General features: G+C 47.1%; 1 protein-coding gene across 1 annotated transcript in view; it reads right to left on the bottom strand.

Annotated features, from left to right (window-relative positions):
• The window catches only part of LOC139385837 (teneurin transmembrane protein 4), a 523,395-nt gene that overhangs the window by 65,891 nt on the left and 431,066 nt on the right, over positions 1-26,438 (bottom strand). The window contains exon 31 of the mRNA XM_071131087.1: positions 18,665-18,900. Within this exon, the coding sequence (XP_070987188.1) occupies positions 18,665-18,900 (236 nt within the window). The remainder of the gene's footprint in view (positions 1-18,664; positions 18,901-26,438) is intronic.

Genomic DNA, 26,438 nt, shown 5'->3' with positions numbered 1-26,438 from the left:
GCAGCATGGTGCTAATACTACAATGCTAACAGACGGATACCGTAGCATGGTGAGCTGGTATAGGACATGGTGCTAATACTACAATGCTAACAGACGGATACCGTAGCATGGTGAGCTGGTATAGGACATGGTGCTAATACTACAATGCTAACAGACGGATACCGTAGCATGGTGAGCTGGTATAGGACATGGTGCTAATACTACAATGCTAACAGACGGATACCGTAGCATGGTGAGCTGGTATAGGACATGGTGCTAATACTACAATGCTAACAGACGGATACCGTAGCATGGTGAGCTGGTATAGGACATGGTGCTAATACTACAATGCTAACAGACGGATACCGTAGCATGGTGAGCTGGTATAGGACATGGTGCTAATACTACAATGCTAACAGACGGATACCGTAGCATGGTGAGCTGGTATAGGACATGGTGCTAATACTACAATGCTAACAGACGGATACCGTAGCATGGTGAGCTGGTATAGGACATGGTGCTAATACTACAATGCTAACAGACGGATACCGTAGCATGGTGAGCTGGTATAGGACATGGTGCTAATACTACAATGCTAACAGACGGATACCGTAGCACGGTGAGCTGGTATAGGACATGGTGCTAATACTACAATGCTAACAGACGGATACCGTAGCATGGTGAGCTGGTATAGGACATGGTGCTAATACTACAATGCTAACAGACGGATACCGTAGCATGGTGAGCTGGTATAGGACATGGTGCTAATACTACAATGCTAACAGACGGATACCGTAGCATGGTGAGCTGGTATAGGACATGGTGCTAATACTACAATGCTAACAGACGGATACCGTAGCATGGTGAGCTGGTATAGGACATGGTGCTAATACTACAATGCTAACAGACGGATACCGTAGCATGGTGAGCTGGTATAGGACATGGTGCTAATACTACAATGCTAACAGACGGATACCGTAGCATGGTGAGCTGGTATAGGACATGGTGCTAATACTACAATGCTAACAGACGGATACCGTAGCATGGTGAGCTGGTATAGGACATGGTGCTAATACTACAATGCTAACAGACGGATACCGTAGCATGGTGAGCTGGTATAGGACATGGTGCTAATACTACAATGCTAACAGACGGATACCGTAGCATGGTGAGCTGGTATAGGACATGGTGCTAATACTACAATGCTAACAGACGGATACCGTAGCACGGTGAGCTGGTATAGGACATGGTGCTAATACTACAATGCTAACAGACGGATACCGTAGCACGGTGAGCTGGTATAGGACATGGTGCTAATACTACAATGCTAACAGACGGATACAGTAGCACAGTGAGCTGGTATAGGACATGGTGCTAATACTACAATGCTAACAGACGGATACCGTAGCACGGTGAGCTGGTATAGGACATGGTGCTAATACTACAATGCTAACAGACGGATACCGTAGAATGGTGAGCTGGTATAGGACATGGTGCTAATACTACAATGCTAACAGACGGATACCGTAGCATGGTGAGCTGGTATAGGACATGGTGCTAATACTACAATGCTAACAGACGGATACCGTAGAATGGTGAGCTGGTATAAATCAAATCAAATGTTATTTGTCATATGCGCCGAATACAAGAGGGTTACAAAAAGCTTACTTAAAAGCTCTTAACCAACAATGCAGTCAATGTGGAGACTATATACAGGGGGTACCAGTACAGAGTCAATGTGGAGGCTATATACAGGGGGTACCGGTACAGAGTCAATGTGGAGACTATATACAGGGGGCACCGGTACAGAGTCAATGTGGAGACTATATACAGGGGGTACAGGTACAGAGTCAATGTGGAGGCTATATACAGGTGGTACCGGTACAGAGTCAATGTGGTGGCTATATACAGGGGGCACCGGTACAGAGTCAATGTGGAGACTATATACAGGGGGTACCGGTACAGAGTCAATGTGGAGACTATATACAGGGTATTACGGTACAGAGTCAATGTGGAGGCTATATACAGGGTGTTACGGTACAGAGTCAATGTGGAGGCTATATACAGGGGGGTACCGGTACAGAGTCAATGTGGAGACTATATACAGGGAGTACCAGTACAGAGTCAATGTGGAGGCTATATACAGGGGGTACCGGTACAGAGTCAATGTGGAGACTATGTACAGGGGGTACCGGTACAGAGTTAATGTGGAGGCTATATACAGGGGGTACCGGTACAGAGTCAATGTGGAGGCTATATACAGGGGGTACCGGTACAGAGTCAATGTGGAGGCTATATACAGGGGGTACCGGTACAGAGTCAATGTGGAGGCTATATACAGGGGGTACCGGTACAGAGTCAATGTGGAGGCTATATACAGGGTGTTATGGTACAGAGTCAATGTGGAGGCTATATACAGGGTGTTACGGTACAGAGTCAATGTGGAGGCAATATACAGGGGGTACCGGTACAGAGTCAATGTGGAGGCTATATACAGGGGGTACCGGTACAGAGTCAATGTGGAGGCTATATGCAGGGTGTTACGGTACAGAGTCAATGTAGAAGCTATATACAGGGGGTACCGGTACAGAGTCAATGTGAAGGCTATATACAGAGGGTACCGGTACAGAGTCAATGTGGAGACTATATACAGGGAGTACCAGTACAGAGTCAATGTGGAGGCTATATACAGGGGGTACCGGTACAGAGTCAATATGGAGGCTATATACAGGGGGTACCGGTACAGAGTCAATGTGGAGGCTATATACAGGGGGGTACCGGTACAGAGTCAATGTGGAGGCTATATACAGGGGGTACCGGTACATAGTCAATGTGGAGGCTATATACAGGGGGGGTAAGGGTAAGGGCTTCTGTCACTGGGCAGCTCTTGGCTGTGCTTCCCTTTGTAGTCTGTAATGGTTTGAAGCCCTGCCATATCTGACGAGCATCAGAGCCGGTGTTGGTGCTGGTGCTGATGAAGATTGAATCAATCTTCATCAGAGGGCATAGCAGGATCCCGCTCCTTGAAAGCAGCAGCAGCTAGCCTTTAGCTCAGTGAGAATGTTGCCTGTCATCCATGGCTTCTGGTTGGGGTATGTACGTACAGTCACTGTGGGGACGATGTCATCGATTCACTTATTGCTAAAGCCAGTGACTGATGTGGTGTACTCCTCAATGCCATCGGATGAATCCCGGGACATATTCCAGTCTGTGATAGACAAACAGTCCTGTAGTTTAGCATCTGCTTCATCTGACCACTTTTTAATATGCCGAGTCACTGGTGCTTCCTGCTTTTTAAAATTGATTTAACTAGACAAGTCAGTTAAGAACAAATTAGTATTTTCAAAGACAGCCTAGGAACAGTGGGTTAACTGCCTGTTCAGGGGCAGAACGACAGATTTGTACCTTGTCAGCTCGGAGATTTGAACTTGCAACCTTTTGATTACTAGTCCAACACTCTAACTACTAGGCTACCCTGCCACCTCTACACTCTAACCACTAGGCTACCCTGCCGCCCCTACACTCTAACCACTAGGCTACCCTGCCGCCCCTACACTCTAACCACTAGGTTACCCTGCCGCCCCTACACTCTAACCACTAGGTTACCTACCTCCTCTACACTCTAACCACTAGGCTACCCTGCCACCTCTACACTCTAACCACTAGGTTACCTACCTCCTCTACACTCTAACCACTAGGCTACCCTGCCGCCCCTACACTCTAACCACTAGGTTACCTACCTCCTCTACACTCTAACCACTAGGCTACCCTGCCACCTCTACACTCTAACCACTAGGTTACCTACCTCCTCTAAACTCTAACCACTAGGTTACCTACCTCCTCTAAACTCTAACCACTAGGTTACCTACCTCCTCTAAACTCTAACCACTAGGTTACCTACCTCCTCTAAACTCTAACCACTAGGTTACCTACCTCCTCTACACTCTAACCACTAGGCTACCTGCCTCCTCTACACTCTAACCACTAGGCTACCTGCCTCCTCTACACTCTAACCACTAGGCTACCTGCCTCCTCTACACTCTAACCACTAGGCTACCTGCCTCCTCTACACTCTAACCACTAGGCTACCTGCCTCCTCTACACTCTAACCACTAGGCTACCTGCCTCCTCTACACTCTAACCACTAGGCTACCTGCCTCCTCTACACTCTAACCACTAGGCTACCTGCCTCCTCTACACTCTAACCACTAGGCTACCTGCCTCCTCTACACTCTAACCACTAGGCTACCTGCCTCCCCTTTGATTTTAGCTTGGATGCAGGAATCAGGAGGATAGAATTATGGTCAGATTTGCCAACTGGAGGGCGAGGAAGAGCTTTGTATGCATCTCTGTGTTTGGAGTAAAGTAAAGGAATTATTTCCCCTCTGGTTGCACATTTAACATGCTGGTAGAAATGATGTAAAACTGATTTAAGTTACCCTGCATTAACCTCCCCGGCCACCAGGAGCGCCGCATCTGGATGAGCGTTTTCCTGTTTGCTTATGGCCTTATACAGCTCATTGAGTGCAGTCTTAGTGCCAGCATCGGTCTGCTGTGGTATATGGACAGCTTCAAGAAATATTGATGTAAACTCTCTTGGTGGAAAGTGTGGTCTACAGCTTATCATGAGATACTCAAAACCTCGAGACTTCCTTAGATGTCGTGCACCAGCTGTTGTTTACATATATGCATAGGCCCCCGCCCCGTGAGTGTTTAGCCCGCCAGCTGGTATGTTATTAATGTCGTCGTTCAGCCACGACTCGGTGAAGCATAAGATATTACAGATTTTAATAGTACACCGTTACAATACTACAATGCTACAATGCTAACACATTGATATCTCACAGTACAGACAGGCAGGTAGATCTCTGGTATCCAGCCCAGAACGAACCTAGCATTGGGAGGCAGTGCAGGACACAGCATTAATAACACAATGTCAATACAACGATATAGAAAGGAGGGGGTATGTCTCTGCTAACCAGCTCTGTGTCTGTGGTGCTGTGTCTGTGGTGCTGTGGTGCTGTGTCTGTGGTGCTGTGGTGCTGTGTCTGTGGTGCTGTGTCTGTGGTGCTGTGGTGCTGTGTCTGTGCTGCTGTGGTGCTGTGTCTGTGGTGCTGTGGTGCTGTGTCTGTGGTGCTGTGTCTGTGGTGCTGTGTCTGTGGTGCTGTGGTGCTGTGTCTGTGGTGCTGTGTCTGTGGTGCTGTGCCTTAGATTTACAAACTACTCCGACTGACAGGTGGCTCCTGTTTCCATGGAGAACAGCACAGTCTGTTCTCTCTATGTTCCCTAGACTGATAGCAAAAATCAGGGGTGTGTGTGTGTGTGTATGTGTGTGTGTGTTTGTGTGTGTGTGTGTGTGTGTGTGTGGTCGACTAGCACGTGGCACTGCTGTCTGTCACTAGCTAGCTGGGCCAAACTACGGTCCACTATCGACCCCTTTAGCTTCAGGAAATGGAATAGAGGACATGTACACACATCAGGTAGTCATTCACCTGGATCTATAAACACAGCAGGTAGTCATTCACCTGGATCTATACACACAGCAGGTAGTCATTCACCTGGATCTATAAACACAGCAGGTAGTCATTCACCTGGATCTATACACACAGCAGGTAGTCATTCACCTGGATCTATACACACAGCATGTATTCATTCACCTGGATCTATACACACAGCAGGTAGTCATTCACCTGGATCTATACACACAGCAGGTAGTCATTCACCTGGATCTATACACACAGCAGGTAGTCATTCACCTGGATCTATACACACAGCAGGTAGTCATTCACCTGGATCTATACACACAGCAGGTAGTCATTCACCTGGATCTATAAACACAGCAGGTAGTCATTCACCTGGATCTATACACACATCAGTTAGTCATTCACCTGGATCTATACACACAGCAGGTAGACATTCACCTGGATCTATACACACAGCATGTATTCATTCACCTGGATCTATACACACAGCATGTATTAATTCACCTGGATCTATACACACAGCAGGTAGTCATTCACCTGGATCTATACACACAGCAGGTAGTCATTCACCTGGATCTATACACACATCAGGTAGTCATTCACCTGGATCTATACACACATCAGGTAGTCATTCACCTGGATCTATACACACAGCATGTATTCATTCACCTGGATCTATACACACAGCATGTATTCATTCACCTGGATCTATACACACAGCAGGTAGTCATTCACCTGGATCTATACACACATCAGGTAGTCATTCACCTGGATCTATAAACACAGCAGGTAGTCATTCACCTGGCCTGTTCTGCTCAGCCCTGTGTTCTGGCCTGTTCAGCTCAGACCTGTGTTCTGGCCTGTTCAGCTCAGACCTGTGTTCTGGCCTGTTCAGCTCAGACCTGTGTTCTGGCCTGTTCAGCTCAGACCTGTGTTCTGGCCTGTTCAGCCCAGACCTGTGTTCAGCTCAGACCTGTGTTCTGGCCTGTTCAGCTCAGCCCTGTGTTCTGTCCTGTTCAGCTCAGACCTGTGTTCTGGCCTGTTCTGCTCAGCCCTGTGTTCTGTCCGTTTCAGCTCAGACCTGTGTTCTGGCCTGTTCTGCTCAGCACTGTGTTCAGCTCAGCACTGTGTTCTGTCCTGTTCAGCTCAGACCTGTGTTCTGGCCTGTTCAGCTCAGCACTGTGTTCAGCTCAGCACTGTGTTCTGGCCTGTTCAGCTCAGCACTGTGTTCAGCTCAGACCTGTGTTCTGGCCTGTTCAGCCCAGATCTGTGTTCTGTCCTGTTCTGCCCAGACCTGTGTTCTGTCCTGTTCTGCCCAGACCTGTGTTCTGTCCTGTTCTGCCCAGACCTGTGTTCTGTCCTGTTCTGCCCAGACCTGTGTTTTTGCCTGTTCAGCTCAGCACTGTGTTCTGTCCTGTTCAGCCCAGACCTGTGTTCTGTCCTGTTCTGCCCAGACCTGTGTTCTGTCCTGTTCAGCCCAGACCTGTGTTCTGTCCCGTTCAGCCCAGACCTGTGTTCTGTCCTGTTCAGCCCAGACCTGTGTTCTGGCCTGTTCAGCCCAGACCTGTGTTCTGGCCTGTTCTGCCCAGACCTGTGTTCTTGCCTGTTCAGCTCAGAACTGTGTTCTGTCCTGTTCTGCCCAGACCTGTGTTCTGTCCTGTTCTGCCCAGACCTGTGTTCTGTCCTGTTCATTCTGTCCTGTTCTGTCTGTGACCGTGTGTCTGTGTGTGTGTGTGAGTGAATGAGTGTGTGAGTGAATGAGTGAATGAGTGTGAGTGTGAGTGTGTGTGAGAGAGTGTGTCTGTTTGTGTGTGTGTGTGTGTGTGTGAGTGTGTATGTCAGTGTGTGTGTGTGTGTAAGTGTGTGTTTAACCGTGTATTTGAGTGTGAGTGTGTGTGTGTATGTGTGTGTGTATGGGTGTGTGAGTGAGTGAGTGAGTGAGTGAGTGAGTGAGTGAGTGAGTGAGTGAGGGAGAGAGAGTGAGTTACCTACATTAGAGCCACTCACTTCTAAATAGCTCCCAGGGCCATTAAATGAACGGCCAATGACAGACAAAGTGGCACCTTCCCATTAGCAGTGTCGAGTAGCGTTGTATCACACACACACACACACACACACACACACGTTTCCATGTACTTCCCTATTGGACCCACCACTATGCCATTTCTCTCCTCTTCTATTGGGTTTCATATCATCTTTCTTTCATTGTCCAGAAGCCAAAGGCACAATCCTGGTTATAGTATCAACCCATCCTGGTCATGTTATCAACCCATCCTGGTCATATTATCAACCCATCCTGGTCACATTATCAACCCATCCTGGTCACATTATTAACCAATCCTGGTTATAGTATGAACCCATCCTGGTCATATTATCAACCCATCCTGGTCACATTATCAACCCATCCTGGTCACATTATTAACCAATCCTGGTTATAGTATGAACCCATCCTGGTCATATTAACAACCCATCCTGGTCATATTATTAACCCATCCTGGTCATGTTATCAACCCATCCTGGTTATAGTATCAACCCATCCTGGTCACATTATTAACCCATCCTGGTCATGTTATCAACCTATCCTGGTTATAGTATCAACCCATCCTGGTTATAGTATCAACCCATCCTGGTCATAGTATCAACCCATCCTGGTTATAGTATCAACCCATCCTGGTCATAGTATCAACCCATCCTGGTTATAGTATGAACCCATCCTGGTCATATTAACAACCCACCCTGGTCACACTCTCACACTCATTCACACTCACACACACACAAACATAGATTATGTTGCTGTCACAGCAGAGGTCTGCCTAGAAGTCTATAGTCATCCTCCTCATCTCTGTTGGATCCGACATCAATCCATCCTGGTCAACATATCCTGGTCATATTACCAACCATACTGGTCATATTACCAACCCATCCTGGTCATATTACCAACCCATCCTGGTCATATTACCAACCCATCCTGGTCATATTACCAATCCATCCTGGTCATATTACCAACCATCCTGGTCATATTACCAATCCATCCTGGTCATATTACCAATCCATCCTGGTCATGTTAACAACCCATCCTGGTCACATTAACAACCAATCCTGGTTATAGTATGAACCCATCCTGGTCATTTTAACAACCCATCCTGGTCACATTATTAACCCATCCTGGTTATAGTATCAACCCATCCTGGTCATATTAACAACCCATCCTGGTCATAGTATAAACCCATCCTGGTCATGTTATCAACCCATCCTGGTCATAGTATCAACCCATCCTGGTCATATTAACAACCCATCCTGGTCATATACACTACCCATCCTGCTCATATACACTACCCATCCTGGTCATATACACTACCCATCCTGGTCATATTAGCAACCCATCCTGGTCATATTATCAACCCATCCTGGTTATATTATCAACCCATCCTGGTCATATTATCAACCCATCCTGGTCATATTAATAACCCATCCTGGTCATGTTATCAACCCATCCTGGTCATATTAATAACCCATCCTGGTCATAGTATCAACCCATCCTGGTTATAGTATCAACCCATCCTGGTTATAGTATCAACCCATCCTGGTCATAGTACCAACCCATACTGGTTATAGTATCAACCCATCCTAGTCATAGTATCAACCCATCCTGGTCATATTAACAACCCATCCTGGTCATATACACTACCCATCCTGGTCATATACACTACCCATCCTGGTCATATACACTACCCATCCTGGTCATATTAACAACCCATCCTGGTCATATTATCAACCCATCCTGGTTATATTATCAACCCATCCTGGTCATATTATCAACCCATCCTGGTCATATTAATAACCCATCCTGGTCATGTTATCAACCCATCCTGGTCATATTAATGACCCATCCTGGTCATATTATCAATCCATCCTGGTTATCTTATCAACCCATCCTGGTCATATTATCAACCCATCCTGGTCATATTAATAACCCATCCTGGTCATGTTATCAACCCATCCTGGTCATATTAATAACCCATCCTGGTCATAGTATCAACCCATCCTGGTTATAGTATCAACCCATCCTGGTTATAGTATCAACCCATCCTGGTCATAGTATCAACCCATCCTGGTTATAGTATGAACCCATCCTGGTTATAGTATGAACCCATCCTGGTCATATTATCAACCCATCCTGGTTATAGTATAAACCCATCCTGGTCATGTTATCAACCCATCCTGGTCATATTATCAACCCATCCTAGTCATAGTATCAACCCATCCTAGTCATATTAACAACCCATCCTGGTCATATACACTACCCATCCTGGTCATATACACTACCCATTCTGGTCATATACACTACCCATCCTGGTCATATTAACAACCCATCCTGGTCATATTATCAACCCATCCTGGTTATAGTATCAACCCATCCTGGTTATAGTATCAACCCATCCTGGTTATATTATCAACCCTTCCTGGTCATGTTATCAACCCATCCTGGTCATATTATCAACCCATCCTGGTTATATTATCAACCCATCCTGGTCATATTATCAACCCATCCTGGTCATATTATCAACCCATCCTGGTCATATTAATGACCCATCCTGGTCATATTATCAACCCATCCTGGTTATATTATGAACCCATCCTGGTCATATTATCAACCCATCCTGGTCATATTATCAACCCATCCTGGTCATATTAATAACCCATCCTGGTCATGTTATCAACCCATCCTGGTCATATTATCAACCCATCCTGGTTATATTATCAACCCATCCTGGTTATATTATCAACCCATCCTGGTCATATTATCAACCCATCCTGGTCATATTATCAACCCATCCTGGTCATATTATCAACACATCCTGGTTATATTATCAACCCTTCCTGGTCATATTATCAACCCATTCTGGTCATATTAACAACCCATCCTGGTCACATTATCAACCCATCCTGGTCATATTATCAACCCATATTATCCACCCATCCTGGTCATGTTATCAACCCCTCTTTATAAGTGTGTGTGGCAATCTCCTGAGCACACTTCTAGATTATGTTGCTGTCACAGCAGAGGTCTGCCTCGAAGTCTATAGTCATCCTCCTCATCTCTGTTGGATCCGACATCAGAGAACCTGAAGGACGCCATAGAAGGAACATCTGCTTCTGCTGAGCCGACTTCCTCTCCAGGTTGAAGAACGCCCTCGGAGCATCCCATGTCCGTCAGGGTAACTACCCTCCACCTGATTCGGTAAAGAAGACCCCAGCTGTGTCCACTTAGCCCACTCAACTCCCTCTCTGACCCTGAGTCCGGCTGCCCAATAAGGCTATCCTCGATGTCTCTAATATCCTGCGTAGGCCCCGTCTCCACCTCTGAGGTAGGTTTGACTGTAAGATCTAGGCCTGATGAGAACAGAACTAGATATAACTTTAAGATCTTCTTTACAAAATAAATATTATAGTTTGATTACATTTTAGGGTATCTGAGGCGTAAATAGAAACATATTATGACTTACTCATATTATCAATCCACGATCAGTAAAGACATACTCCCCCTCCACATCCATGCCCACCACTACCTCATTACCACTATCAGTAAAGACATACTCCCCCTCCCCCTCCCCCACACTACCTCATTACCACTATCAGTAAAGACATACTCCCCCTCCACATCCATGCCCACCAATACCTCATTACCACTATCAGTAAAGACATACTCCCCCTCCATGCACCACACTACCTCATTACCACTATCAGTAAAGACATACTCCCCCTCCCCCTCCCCCACACTACCTCAGTACCACTATCAGTAAAGACATACTCCCCCTCCCCCTTCCCATCCATGCACCACACTACCTCATTACCACTATCAGTAAAGACATACTCCCCCTCCCCCACACTACCTCATTACCACTATCAGTAAAGACATACTCCCCCTCCCCCACACTACCTCATTACCACTATCAGTAAAGACATACTCCCCCTCCCCCACACTACCTCATTACCACTATCAGTAAAGACATACTCCCCCTCCCCCACACTACCTCATTACCACTATCAGTAAAGACATACTCCCCTCCCCCTCCATGCACCACCCTACCTCATTACCACTATCAGTAAAGACATACTCCCCCTCCCCCTCCATGCACCACACTACCTCATTACCACTATCAGTAAAGACATACTCCCCCTCCCCATCTATCACTGTGGGTCTCCCGTAAGAACATATCATCAGGATCAGACCATTGTGATGATCTTGCTGTTCCTTCTCCTTTCCTCCTGCTGTAACGTGTACAGTGAACCTGACTGATGCTACATCTACATTGATGGGGATATCCGACAGCTTGTCAATCTCTTCCTCCATTCCTCACGGAGCAGCTCCACGGAATCCAGAGCCCACCTCCCCTCACATCAACCTGCATGTCTGTAATTACACTGGGCACATCACCCTGCATGTCTGTAATTACACTGGGCACATCAACCTGCATGTCTGTAATTACACTGGGCACATCAACCTGCATGTCTGTAATTACACTGGGCACATCAGCCTGCATGTCTGTAATTACACTGGGCACATCAACCTGCATGTCTGTAATTACACTGGGCACATCAACCTGCATGTCTGTAATTACACTGGGCACATCACCCTGCATGTCTGTAATTACACTGGGCACATCAACCTGCATGTCTGTAATTACACTGGGCACATCAGCCTGCATGTCTGTAATTACACTGGGCACATCAACCTGCATGTCTGTAATTACACTGGGCACATCACCCTGCATGTCTGTAATTACACTGGGCACATCACCCTGCATGTCTGTAATTACACTGGGCACATCACCCTGCATGTCTGTAATTACACTGGGCACATCAGCCTGCATGTCTGTAATTACACTGGGCACATCAACCTGCATGTCTGTAATTACACTGGGCACATCAACCTGCATGTCTGTAATTACACTGGGCACATCAGCCTGCATGTCTGTAATTACACTGGGCACATCAACCTGCATGTCTGTAATTACACTGGGCACATCAACCTGCATGTCTGTAATTACACTGGGCACATCAACCTGCATGTCTGTAATTACACTGGGCACATCAGCCTGCATGTCTGTAATTACACTGGGCACATCAACCTGCATGTCTGTAATTACACTGGGCACATCAACCTGCATGTCTGTAATTACACTGGGCACATCAACCTGCATGTCTGTAATTACACTGGGCACATCACCCTGCATGTCTGTAATTACAATGGGCACATCACCCTGCATGTCTGTAATTACACTGGGCACATCACCCTGCATGTCTGTAATTACACTGGGCACATCATTCTTCGTTGTCTGTGAAACAGGCGTATCAGCCTCGGAGTCAGTGCCCTCGGTAACCACTTCCAGGAGCTCAGTCACTATCACGCCGCCGCTGAGCGCACCACCACGGCTACATTAACATTCACAGTACAGGCAACGGAACCTTGCAACTCCGACGGTTGGGGTTGAGTTTGGACCCGGGGCAGAGGGCGAGACTGCCCCCGAAACCCCCGGCTCTCAGATCTGGACCCGGGGCAGAGGCCGAGACTGCCCCCCGAAACCCCTGGCTCTCAGATCTGGACCCGGGGCGGAGGCCGAGACTGCCCCCCAAAACCCCCGGTTCTCAGATCTGGACCCGGGGCGGAGGCCGAACCGCTATGAGGTGGAATCAAAGGAGAGTGAATGTGCTTATCAATAAATATGTAAGGTGTTTAAATGTGGTGTGTTCTTATGACAGTCCCACTGCAACGTATGGTGTAACAAAGACTCCTACCACACCGTAATCCAGTGGAACAAAGACTCCTACCACACCGTAATCCAGTGTAACAAAGACTCCTACCACACCGTAATCCAGTGGAACATGGCAGTGGAACAAAGAATCCTACCACACCGTAGTACAGCAGTGGAACAAAGACTCCTACCACACCGTAATCCAGTGGAACATGGCAGTGGAACAAAGAATCCTACCACACCGTAATCCAGTGTAACAAAGACTCCTACCACACCGTAATCCAGTGGAACAAAGACTCCTACTACACCGTAATCCAGTGGAACAAAGACTCCTACCACACCGTAATCCAGTGTAACAAAGACTCCTACCACACCGTAATCCAGTGGAACATGGCAGTGGAACAAAGACTCCTACCACACCGTAGTACAGCAGTGGAACAAAGAATCCTACCACACCGTAGTACAGCAGTGGAACAAAGACTCCTACCACACCGTAATCCAGTGTAACAAAGACTCCTACCACACCGTAATCCAGTGTAACAAAGACTCCTACCACACCATAATCCAGTGGAACAAAGACTCCTACCACACCGTAATCCAGTGGAACAAAGACTCCTACCACACCGTAATCCAGTGGAACAAAGAATCCTACCACACCGTAATCCAGTGGAACAAAGACTCCTACCACACCGTAATCCAGTGGAACAAAGACTCCTACCACACCGTAATCTAGTGGAACAAAGACTCCTACCTCACCGTAATCCAGTGGAACAAAGACTCCTACCACACCGTAGTACGGCAGTGGAAATTCGGTGTCCTCCAAGGAAAAGGAAAATAAAATCTTTGCATGAAACTCTTCTTCTGGATGTCCTGGGTTCGGGCAGCTCGCCATCCTTGTTGGAACTGAATCCATACTCCAAATACTCTCTTACAGGAATTAGAAAATACAACTTAGTCAAAATTCTTTACACTTTAACTACAGCACCAGAATCACATGGACTGAACAATAGACCAGCCTGGGCAATGCAGAGGACTTTACACAACTACAGCACCAGAATCACATGGACTGAACAATAGACCAGCCTGGGCAATGCAGAGGACTTTACACAACTACAGCACCAGAATCACATGGACTGAACAATAGACCAGCCTGGGCAATGCAGAGGACTTTACACAACTACAGCACCAGAATCACATGGACTGAACAGTAGACCAGCCTGGGCAATGCAGAGGACTTTACACAACTACAGCACCAGAATCACATGGACTGAACAATAGACCAGCCTGGGCAATGCAGAGGACTTTACACAACTACAGCACCAGAATCACATGGACTGAACAATAGACCAGCCTGGGCAATGCAGAGGACTTTACACAACTACAGCACCAGAATCACGTGGACTGAACAGTAGACCAGCCTGGGCAATGCAGAGGACTTTACACAACTACAGCACCAGAATCACATGGACTGAACAATAGACCAGCCTGGGCAATGCAGAGGACTTTACACAACTACAGCACCAGAATCACATGGACTGAACAATAGACCAGCCTGGGCAATGCAGAGAACTTTACACAACTACAGCACCAGAATCACATGGACTGAACAATAGACCAGCCTGGGCAATGCAGAGGACTTTACACAACTACAGCACCAGAATCACATGGACTGAACAATAGACCAGCCTGGGCAATGCAGAGGACTTTACACAACTACAGCACCAGAATCACGTGGACTGAACAATAGACCAGCCTGGGCAATGCAGAGGACTTTACACAACTACAGCACCAGAATCACGTGGACTGAACAATAGATCAGCCTGGGCAATGCAGAGGACTTTACACAACTACAGCACCAGAATCACATGGACTGAACAATAGACCAGCCTGGGCAATGCAGAGGACTTTACACAACTACAGCACCAGAATCACATGGACTGAACAATAGACCAGCCTGGGCAATGCAGAGGACTTTACACAACTACAGCACCAGAATCATATGGACTGAACAATAGACCAGCCTGGGCAATGCAGAGGACTTTACACAACTACAGCACCAGAATCACATGGACTGAACAATAGACCAGCCTAGGCAATGCAGAGGACTTTACACAACTACAGCACCAGAATCACATGGACTGAACAGTAGACCAGCCTGGGCAATGCAGAGGACTTTACACAACTACAGCACCAGAATCACATGGACTGAACAATAGACCAGCCTGGGCAATGCAGAGGACTTTACACAACTACAGCACCAGAATCACGTGGACTGAACAATAGACCAGCCTGGGCAATGCAGAGGACTTTACACAACTACAGCACCAGAATCACGTGGACTGAACAATAGACCAGCCTGGGCAATGCAGAGGACTTTACACAACTACAGCACCAGAATCACATGGACTGAACAATAGACCAGCCTGGGCAATGCAGAGGACTTTACACATCTACAGCACCAGAATCACGTGGACTGAACAATAGACCAGCCTGGGCAATGCAGAGGACTTTACACAACTACAGCACCAGAATCACATGGACTGAACAATAGACCAGCCTGGGCAATGCAGAGGACTTTACACAACTACAGCACCAGAATCACATGGACTGAACAGTAGACCAGCCTGGGCAATGCAGAGGACTTTACACAACTACAGCACCAGAATCACATGGACTGAACAATAGACCAGCCTGGGCAATGCAGAGGACTTTACACAACTACAGCACCAGAATCACGTGGACTGAACAATAGACCAGCCTGGGCAATGCAGAGGACTTTACACAACTACAGCACCAGGTTGAGATAATCAGGCAGGAGATAATATATATAGAGATAATCAGGAAGGAGATAATATATATATATAGAGAGATAATCAGGCAGGAGATAATATATATAGAGATAATCAGGAAGGAGATAATATATATATATATAGAGAGATAATCAGGCAGGAGATAATATATATAGAGATAATCAGGAAGGAGATAATATATATATATAGAGAGATAATCAGGAAGGAGATAATATATATAGAGATAATCAGGAAGGAGATAATATATATATATATAGAGATAATCAGGCAGGAGATAATATATATAGAGATAATCAGGAAGGAGATAATATATATATATAGAGAGATAATCAGGCAGGAGATAATATATATAGAGATAATCAGGAAGGAGATAATATATATATATATAGAGAGATAATCAGGCAGGAGATAATATATATATAGAGATAATCAGGAAGGAGATAATATATATATATATAGAGATAATCAGGCAGGAGATAATACAGAAATAAGCAACAAAAAAGGGACAGCAAACCTTCTCACCGCCCTCACACCAAAAATCACACGAGAGCGAGAGAAAGACAGAGCGAGAGAAAGAGAGAGGAGAGAAAGACAGAGAAAAAGAGAGGTACAGAGAGAAAGAGAGAGAGAAAGACAGAAAGAGAGAGAGAGAGAGAGAGAGAGAGAGAGACAGAGAGAGAGAGAGACAGAGAGAGACAGAGAGAGAGCGAGAGCGAGAGCAAGAGGGCGTGGTTGATACAGTCTGGTAAGGACTCCAAGTCAAAGTCACTCAGGTCAACTGTGAATCCATCACACTGCACCCATGCTCCGTTGACCCCGGTGCCAGGTCAGACACATACAAGAAACCTACACACTGTGAATCCATCACACTGCACCCATGCTCCGTTGACCCCGGTGCCAGGTCAGACACATACAAGAAACCTACACACTGTGAATCCATCACACTGCACCCATGCTCCGTTGACCCCGGTGCCAGGTCAGACACATACAAGAAACCTACACACTGTGAATCCATCACACTGCACCCATGCTCCGTTGACCCCGGTGCCAGGTCAGACACATACAAGAAACCTACACACTGTGAATCCATCACACTGCACCCATGCTCCGTTGACCCCGGTGCCAGGTCAGACACATACAAGAAACCTACACACTGTGAATCCATCACACTGCACCCATGCTCCGTTGACCCCGGTGCCAGGTCAGACACATACAAGAAACCTACACACTGTGAATCCATCACACTGCACCCATGCTCCGTTGACCCCGGTGCCAGGTCAGACACATACAAGAAACCTACACACTGTGAATCCATCACACTGCACCCATGCTCCGTTGACCCCGGTGCCAGGTCAGACACATACAAGAAACCTACACACTGTGAATCCATCACACTGCACCCATGCTCCGTTGACCCCGGTGCCAGGTCAGACACATACAAGAAACCTACACACTGTGAATCCATCACACTGCACCCATGCTCCGTTGACCCCGGTGCCAGGTCAGACACATACAAGAAACCTACACACTGTGAATCCATCACACTGCACCCATGCTCCGTTGACCCCGGTGCCAGGTCAGACACATACAAGAAACCCACACACTGTGAATCCATCACACTGCACCCATGCTCCGTTGACCCCGGTGCCAGGTCAGACACATACAAGAAACCCACACACTGTGAATCCATCACACTGCACCCATGCTCCGTTGACCCCGGTGCCAGGTCAGACACATACAAGAAACCTACACACTGTGAATCCATCACACTGCACCCATGCTCCGTTGACCCCGGTGCCAGGTCAGACACATACAAGAAACCTACACACTGTGAATCCATCACACTGCAGGCTGATGTCCATTTAGAGAGCTGCATATTTCATTGCATTTCACTGTACTGTTCACACCTGCTGTATACTGTAGAAATGACAAATAGCCTCCCGGGTGGCGCAGTGGTTAAGGGCGCTGTACTGCAGCGCCAGCTGTGCCATCAGAGTCCCTGGGTTCGCGCCCAGGCTCTGTCGTAACCGACCGCGACCGGGAGGTCCGTGGGGCGACGCACAACTGGCCTAGCATCGCCCAGGTTAGGGGAGGGCTTGGTCGGTAGGGGTGTCCTTGTCTCATCGCGCACCAGCGACTCCTGTGGCGGGCTGGGCGCAGTGTACGCTAACCAAGGTGTCCAGGTGCACGGTGTTTCCTCCGGCGCATTGGTGCGGCTGGCTTCCGGGTTGGATGCGCGCTGTGTTAAGAAGCAGTGCGGCTAGGTTGGGTTGTGTATCGGAGGACGCATGACTTTCAACCTTCGTCTCTCCCGAGCCCGTACGGGAGTTGTAGCGATGAGACAAGATAGTAGCTACTACAACAATTGGATACCACGAAATTGGGGAGAAAAAAGGGGTAAAATTCAAAAAAATAAAAAAATAAAAGAAATGACAATAATAAATAAATAAATGTTGATTTGCTCCGTTGACCCCTAGAAACAGCCCTGGTTTAGGCACATGACCCCCACACCCAGGAAGTGTGGTTTCCTTTCTCATCTCAGAGATACCAATATAGGCAATAAAGACCGCAGGGAACACATGCAGTACTATCCAATAATAACTTTTAAATATGTATCTCTAAACACGATCCTTACCCTGAGTCGTCGTCCGTACACAGTCACCTGTCCTCGGGCCTGCTCCTTACGCTGCCTCCACTCTACCAGGTTGAGGCCGTTGTCGATAGCCAGGGTTACGTTCCTCTTGCTGACCGTGGGGTTGACCGTCCCGGCCAGCAGGTGGGGCTCCGTGTGCAGGGACACCTCCATACCGTTGGCCAGCACCAGACGCAGAGAGCCGTCCAGGCCGATGTAGTAACTGTTCCTCACTTGGTCTGGAGAGAAGAGGAGAGAGGACAGATTAGAGAGGACAGAGTAGAGAGGACAGAGGAGAGAGGACAGAGGAGAGAGGACAGAGGAGAGAGGAGAGAGGACAGAGTAGAGAGGACAGAGTAGAGAGGACAGAGTAGAGAGGAGAGAGGAGAGAGGAGAGAGGACAGAGGACAGAGGACAGAGGAGGAGAGAGGACAGAGTAGAGAGGAGAGAGGAGAGAGGACAGAAGAGAGAGGACAGAGAGAGGACAGAGTAGAGAGGAGAGAGGACAGAGGACAGAGTAGAGAGGAGAGAGGAGAGAGGACAGAGGAGAGAGGACAGAGGAGAGAGGACAGAGGAGAGAGGACAGAGGAGAGAGGACAGAGGAGAGAGGACAGAGGAGAGATGACAGAGGAGAGAAGAGAGAGTAGAGAGGACAGAGTAGAGAGGACAGAGGAGAGAGGACAGAGGAGAGAGGACAGAGTAGAGAGGACAGAGGAGAGAGGACAGAGTTTGATGTGGAGACCAAAATCAACTGGTTTTGTCTAAACAATTCAGAAAGGGGTTACACTATGAACTCCTAGACAGTATTCACTCCCCTGTAGGTCACTCAGGAAGTACGTTACTATACCACCTCTGTAGGTCACTCAGGAAGTACATTACTATAACACCCCTGTAGGTCACTCAGGAAGTACGTTACTATGCCACCTCTGTAGGTCACTCAGGAAGTACGTTACTATAACACCTTTGTAGGTCACTCAGGAAGTACATTACTATACCACCTCTGTAGGTCACTCAGGAAGTACGTTACTATAACACCTCTGTAGGTCACTCAGGAAGTACATTACTATAACACCTCTGTAGGTCACAATTCACAATTCCCCATAATGACAATACATTTTTGCTAATTTGTTACAAATAAAAACTGAAATATCACATTTACATGATTATTCAGACCCTTTACTCAGTACTTTGTTGAAGCACCTTTGGCAGCGATTACAGCCTCGAGTTTTCTCTAGGTTTGACGCTACAAGCTTGGAACAGCTGTATTTGAGGAGTTTCTCTCATTCTTCTCTGCAGATCCTCTCAAGCTCTGTCAGGTTGGATGGGGAGCGTCGCTGCACAGCTATTTTCAGATCTCTCTGGAGATGTTTGATCGGGTTCAAGTCCGGCCTCTGGCTGGGTCACTCAAGGACATCAGAGACTTGTTCCGAAGCCACTCCTGCGTTGTCTTGGCTGTGTGCTTAGGGTCGTTGTCCAGCTGGAAGGTGAACCTTCGCCCCAGTCTGAGGTTCTGAGCGCTCTGGAGCAGGTTTTCATCAAGGATCTCTGTACTTTGCTCCGTTCATCTTTTTCTTGATCCTGACTATTCTCCCAGTAACTGCTCTGAAAAACATCCCCACAACATGATGCTGCCACCACCATGCTTCACCGTAGGGATGGTGTCAGGTTTCCTCCAGACGTGGCGCTTGGCATTCAGGCCAAAGAGTTCAATCTTGGTTTCATCAGACCAGAGAATCTTGTTTCTCATGGTCTGAGAGTCCTTTAGGTGCCTTTTGGAAAACTCCAAGTGGGTTGTCATGTGCCTTTTACTGAGGAGTGGCTTCCGTCTGGCTACTCTACCATAAAGGCCTGATAGGTGGAGTGCTGCAGAGATAGTTGTCCTTCTGAATGGTTCTCCCATCTCTACAGAGAAACTCTGGAGTTTTGTCAGAGTGACCATCAGGTTGTTGGTCACCACCCTGACCAAGGCCCTTCTCCCCTGATTGCTCAGTTTGGCTGATTGACCAGCTCTAGGAAGAGTCTTGGTGGTTCCAAACTTATTTTATTTAAGAATGATGGAGGCCACTGTGTTCTTGGGGACCTTCAATGCTGAAGATATGTTTTGGTACCCTTCCCTAGATCTGTGCCTCGACAAAATCCTGTCTCAGAGCTCTACGGACAATTCCTTCGACCTCATGGCTTGGTTTTTGCTCTGACATACACTGCCAACTGTGGGACCTTATATAGACAGGTGTTTGCCTTTCCAAATCATGTTTAATCAATTGAATTTACCACAGGTGGACTCCAATGAAGTTGTAGAAACATCGCAAGGACAATCGATGGAAACAGGATGCACCTGAGCTCAATTTTGAATCTCATACCAAAGGGTCTGAATACTTATGTAAATAAGATATTTCTGTTTTTTATTAGTAAAAAAAAATTGCAAACATTTCTAAAAACCTGTTTTCACTTAGTCATTATGGGGTATTGTGATGTCATTATGGGGTATTGTGATGTCATTATGGGGTATTGTGATGTCATTATGGGGTATTGTGATGTCATTATGGGGTTTGTGTGTCGATTGCTGAAAAAAATTATTGAACACATTTTAGAAGGCTGTAACGTAACAAAATGTGGAAAAAGTCAAGGGGTCTGAATACTTTCCTGAAGGCCCTGTATGTATTTCTGCCCCTGAACAGGCAGTTAACCCACTGTTCCTAGGCCGTCATTGTAAATAAGAATTAGTTCTTAACTGACTTGCCTAGTTAAATAAAAAACAAAATGTCTGAGGCCCAAATTGCACCCTATTCCCTGTATAACACACTCATTTGGACCAGAGCCCTATGGGACAATATAGGGAATAGGGAGCTGTTTAGGACACAGATAATAAGAGAATCTCTGAGGATGTATTACTCACTCACTCACTCACTCACTCACTCACTCACTCACTCAGCTAGGCTGCAGGAAGTGGGAATAGGTGCTTCACAGCATCACTCTAATGCATGCTGAATATTCCGTTAGAGAAATCAGGAATCCGCCGCCGTTCTGAGGCTTACAGGAAGGAATGTTGAACACTGGCATTGGTAATCCAATCAAAACACAGCTAAACAGCGGAATAGAACTCACAGCTGAGCTCTGAGCCCTCCCTCGCCAGCCAGGAAGATTTAATCTAACATAATACAAGACTAAACATTTCCTCCCTTTTATTCACGCTCATCTTGTTAGCTGTCTACTCTCTTTTGCAGAGGCTGGGTGAAACCAGTTGAGGGCTCAGAATAACACATGTGATCACACACATCTCCACAAGCGCCACACACACGCAATACATAGATTACTAAGAATGCAACAAAGTCAGCACTGTGTGTGTGTGTGATTACCCTGTTTTCAATTTTCAAAGCGGACAAAAGTGAATTCATTAAGACCAAAACGGCTGGCTCAGTGCCTCGCCTCCTGTCTCCTCTCTCAGCAGATGTCCAGCACAAGGTCATCTCAACAAAGCAGTCGCTGACCAATCAGACAACAAACAGTAGAGATGTGAGGAGAGGAGACAGTAGAGATGTGAGGAGAGGAGGCAGTAGAGATGTGAGGAGAGGAGACAGTAGAGATGTGAGGAGAGGAGACAGTAGAGATGTGAGGAGAGGAGACAGTAGAGATGTGAGGAGAGGAGACAGTAGAGATGTGAGGAGAGGTCAACAACAGACAGTAGAGATGTGAGGAGAGGACACAGTAGAGATGTGAGGAGAGGAGGCAGTAGAGATGTGAGGAGAGGTCAACAACAGACAGTAGAGATGTGAGGAGAGGAGACAGTAGAGATGTGAGGAGAGGTCAACAACAGACAGTAGAGATGTGAGGAGAGGAGACAGTAGAGCTGTGAGGAGAGGTCAACAACAGACAGTAGAGATGTGAGGAGAGGACACAGTAGAGATGTGAGGAGAGGAGGCAGTAGAGATGTGAGGAGAGGTCAACAACAGACAGTAGAGATGTGATGAGAGGAGATAGTAGAGATGTGAGGAGAGGGTAGAGATGTGAGGAGAGGAGACAGTAGAGATGTGAGGAGAGGAGACACTAGAGATGTGAGGAGAGGAGACACTAGAGATGTGAGGAGAGGAGACAGTAGAGATGTGATGAGAGGAGATAGTAGAGATGTGAGGAGAGGGTAGAGATGTGAGGAGAGGAGACAGTAGAGATGTGAGGAGAGGAGACACTAGAGATGTGAGGAGAGGAGACACTAGAGATGTGAGGAGAGGAGACAGTAGAGATGTGAGGAGAGGAGACAGTAGAGATGTGAGGAGAGGAGACACTAGAGATGTGAGGAGAGGAGACACTAGAGATGTGAGGAGAGGAGACAGTAGAGATGTGAGGAGAGGAGACAGTAGAGATGTGAGGAGAGGAGACAGTAGAGATGTGAGGAGAGGAGACACTAGAGATGTGAGGAGAGGAGACACTAGAGATGTGAGGAGAGGAGACAGTAGAGATGTGAGGAGAGGTCAACAACAGGCAGTAGAGATGTGGGGAGAGGACACAGTGGAGAGGACACAGTGGAAATGTGAGGAGAGGAGACAGTAGAGATGTGAGGAGAGGAGACACTAGAGATGTGAGGAGAGGAGACACTAGAGATGTGAGGAGAGGAGACACTAGAGATGTGAGGAGACAGTAGAGATGTGAGGAGAGGAGACACTAGAGATGTGAGGAGAGGAGACACTAGAGATGTGAGGAGACAGTAGAGATGTGAGGAGAGGAGACAGTAGAGATGTGAGGAGAGGAGACACTAGAGATGTGAGGAGACACTAGAGATGTGAGGAGACACTAGAGATGTGAGGAGAGGAGACACTAGAGATGTGAGGAGACAGTAGAGATGTGAGGAGAGGTCTGAGAGGTGAGTGGACCACTGCAGATGTATATCTGTGTTTCCTCCGATACGTTGGTGCGGCTGGTTTCCGGGTTAAGCGAGTGTTAAGAAGCGAGGTGTGGCGGGTCATGTTTCAGAGGACGGATGACTCGACCTTCGTCTCTCCCGAGCCCATTGGGGAGTTGCAGCGATGAGACAAGATCGAAACCGGATCGCAATTGGATATCACGAAATTGTGGAGAAAACGGGGGTGAAATATACAACAACAACAAAGAAACAGCGAACATGGGGTTGGCATCTCTTCTTTAACACAGCATCTCTTCTTTAACACAGCATCTCTTCTTTAACACAGCATCTCTTCTTTAACACAGCATCTCTTCTTTAACACAGCGGTTGTTGACCTCGCAGCGAACATGGGGTTGGCATCTCTTCTTTAACACAGCATCTCTTCTTTAACACAGCGGTTGTTGACCTCGCAGCGAACATGGGGTTGGCATCTCTTCTTTAACACAGCATCTCTTCTTTAACACAGCGGTTGTTGACCTCGCAGCGAACATGGGGTTGGCATCTCTTCTTTAACACAGCATCTCTTCTTTAACACAGCGGTTGTTGACCTCGCAGCGAACATGGGGTTGGCATCTCTTCTTTAACACAGCATCTCTTCTTTAACACAGCGGTTGTTGACCTCGCAGCGAACATGGGGTTGGCATCTCTTCTTTAACACAGCATCTCTTCTTTAACACAGCGGTTGTTGACCTCGCAGCGAACATGGGGTTGGCATCTCTTCTTTAACACAGCATCTCTTCTTTAACACAGCGGTTGTTGACCTCGCAGCGAACATGGGGTTGGCATCTCTTCTTTAACACAGCATCTCTTCTTTAACACAGCGGTTGTTGACCTCGCAGCGAACATGGGGTTGGCATCTCTTCTTTAACACAGCATCTCTTCTTTAACACAGCGGTTGTTGACCTCGCAGCGAACATGGGGTTGGCATCTCTTCTTTAACACAGCATCTCTTCTTTAACACAGCGGTTGTTGACCTCGCAGCGAACATGGGGTTGGCATCTCTTCTTTAACACAGCATCTCTTCTTTAACACAGCGGTTGTTGACCTCGCAGCGAACATGGGGTTGGCATCTCTTCTTTAACACAGCATCTCTTCTTTAACACAGCGGTTGTTGACCTCGCAGCGAACATGGGGTTGGCATCTCTTCTTTAACACAGCATCTCTTCTTTAACACAGCGGTTGTTGACCTCGCAGCGAACATGGGGTTGGCATCTCTTCTTTAACACAGCATCTCTTCTTTAACACAGCGGTTGTTGACCTCGCAGCGAACATGGGGTTGGCATCTCTTCTTTAACACAGCATCTCTTCTTTAACACAGCGGTTGTTGACCTCGCAGCGAACATGGGGTTGGCATCTCTTCTTTAACACAGCATCTCTTCTTTAACACAGCGGTTGTTGACCTCGCAGCGAACATGGGGTTGGCATCTCTTCTTTAACACAGCATCTCTTCTTTAACACAGCGGTTGTTGACCTCGCAGCGAACATGGGGTTGGCATCTCTTCTTTAACACAGCATCTCTTCTTTAACACAGCGGTTGTTGACCTCGCAGCGAACATGGGGTTGGCATCTCTTCTTTAACACAGCATCTCTTCTTTAACACAGCGGTTGTTGACCTCGCAGCGAACATGGGGTTGGCATCTCTTCTTTAACACAGCATCTCTTCTTTAACACAGCGGTTGTTGACCTCGCAGCGAACATGGGGTTGGCATCTCTTCTTTAACACAGCATCTCTTCTTTAACACAGCGGTTGTTGACCTCGCAGCGAACATGGGGTTGGCATCTCTTCTTTAACACAGCATCTCTTCTTTAACACAGCGGTTGTTGACCTCGCAGCGAACATGGGGTTGGCATCTCTTCTTTAACACAGCATCTCTTCTTTAACACAGCGGTTGTTGACCTCGCAGCGAACATGGGGTTGGCATCTCTTCTTTAACACAGCATCTCTTCTTTAACACAGCGGTTGTTGACCTCGCAGCGAACATGGGGTTGGCATCTCTTCTTTAACACAGCATCTCTTCTTTAACACAGCGGTTGTTGACCTCGCAGCGAACATGGGGTTGGCATCTCTTCTTTAACACAGCATCTCTTCTTTAACACAGCGGTTGTTGACCTCGCAGCGAACATGGGGTTGGCATCTCTTCTTTAACACAGCATCTCTTCTTTAACACAGCGGTTGTTGACCTCGCAGCGAACATGGGGTTGGCATCTCTTCTTTAACACAGCATCTCTTCTTTAACACAGCGGTTGTTGACCTCGCAGCGAACATGGGGTTGGCATCTCTTCTTTAACACAGCATCTCTTCTTTAACACAGCGGTTGTTGACCTCGCAGCGAACATGGGGTTGGCATCTCTTCTTTAACACAGCATCTCTTCTTTAACACAGCGGTTGTTGACCTCGCAGCGAACATGGGGTTGGCATCTCTTCTTTAACACAGCATCTCTTCTTTAACACAGCATCTCTTCTTTAACACAGCATCTCTTCTTTAACACAGCATCTCTTCTTTAACACAGCATCTCTTCTTTAACACAGCATCTCTTCTTTAACACAGCATCTCTTCTTTAACACAGCATCTCTTCTTTAACACAGCATCTCTTCTTTAACACAGCATCTCTTCTTTAACACAGCATCTCTTCTTTAACACAGCATCTCTTCTTTAACACATCATCTCTTCTTTAACACAGCATCTCTTCTTTAACACAGCATCTCTTCTTTAACACAGCATCTCTTCTTTAACACAGCGGTTGTTGACCTCGCAGCGAACATGGGGTTGGCATCTCTTCTTTAACACAGCATCTCTTCTTTAACACAGCGGTTGTTGACCTCGCAGCGAACATGGGGTTGGCATCTCTTCTTTAACACAGCATCTCTTCTTTAACACAGCG

Source organism: Oncorhynchus clarkii, chromosome 27 (assembly GCF_045791955.1).
Source record: "Oncorhynchus clarkii lewisi isolate Uvic-CL-2024 chromosome 27, UVic_Ocla_1.0, whole genome shotgun sequence".
Classification (NCBI taxonomy): Eukaryota; Metazoa; Chordata; class Actinopteri; order Salmoniformes; family Salmonidae; genus Oncorhynchus; species Oncorhynchus clarkii.
The sequence above is the reverse complement of the archived record's forward strand: the minus strand, read 5'-3'. Positions and strand labels throughout refer to the sequence as shown.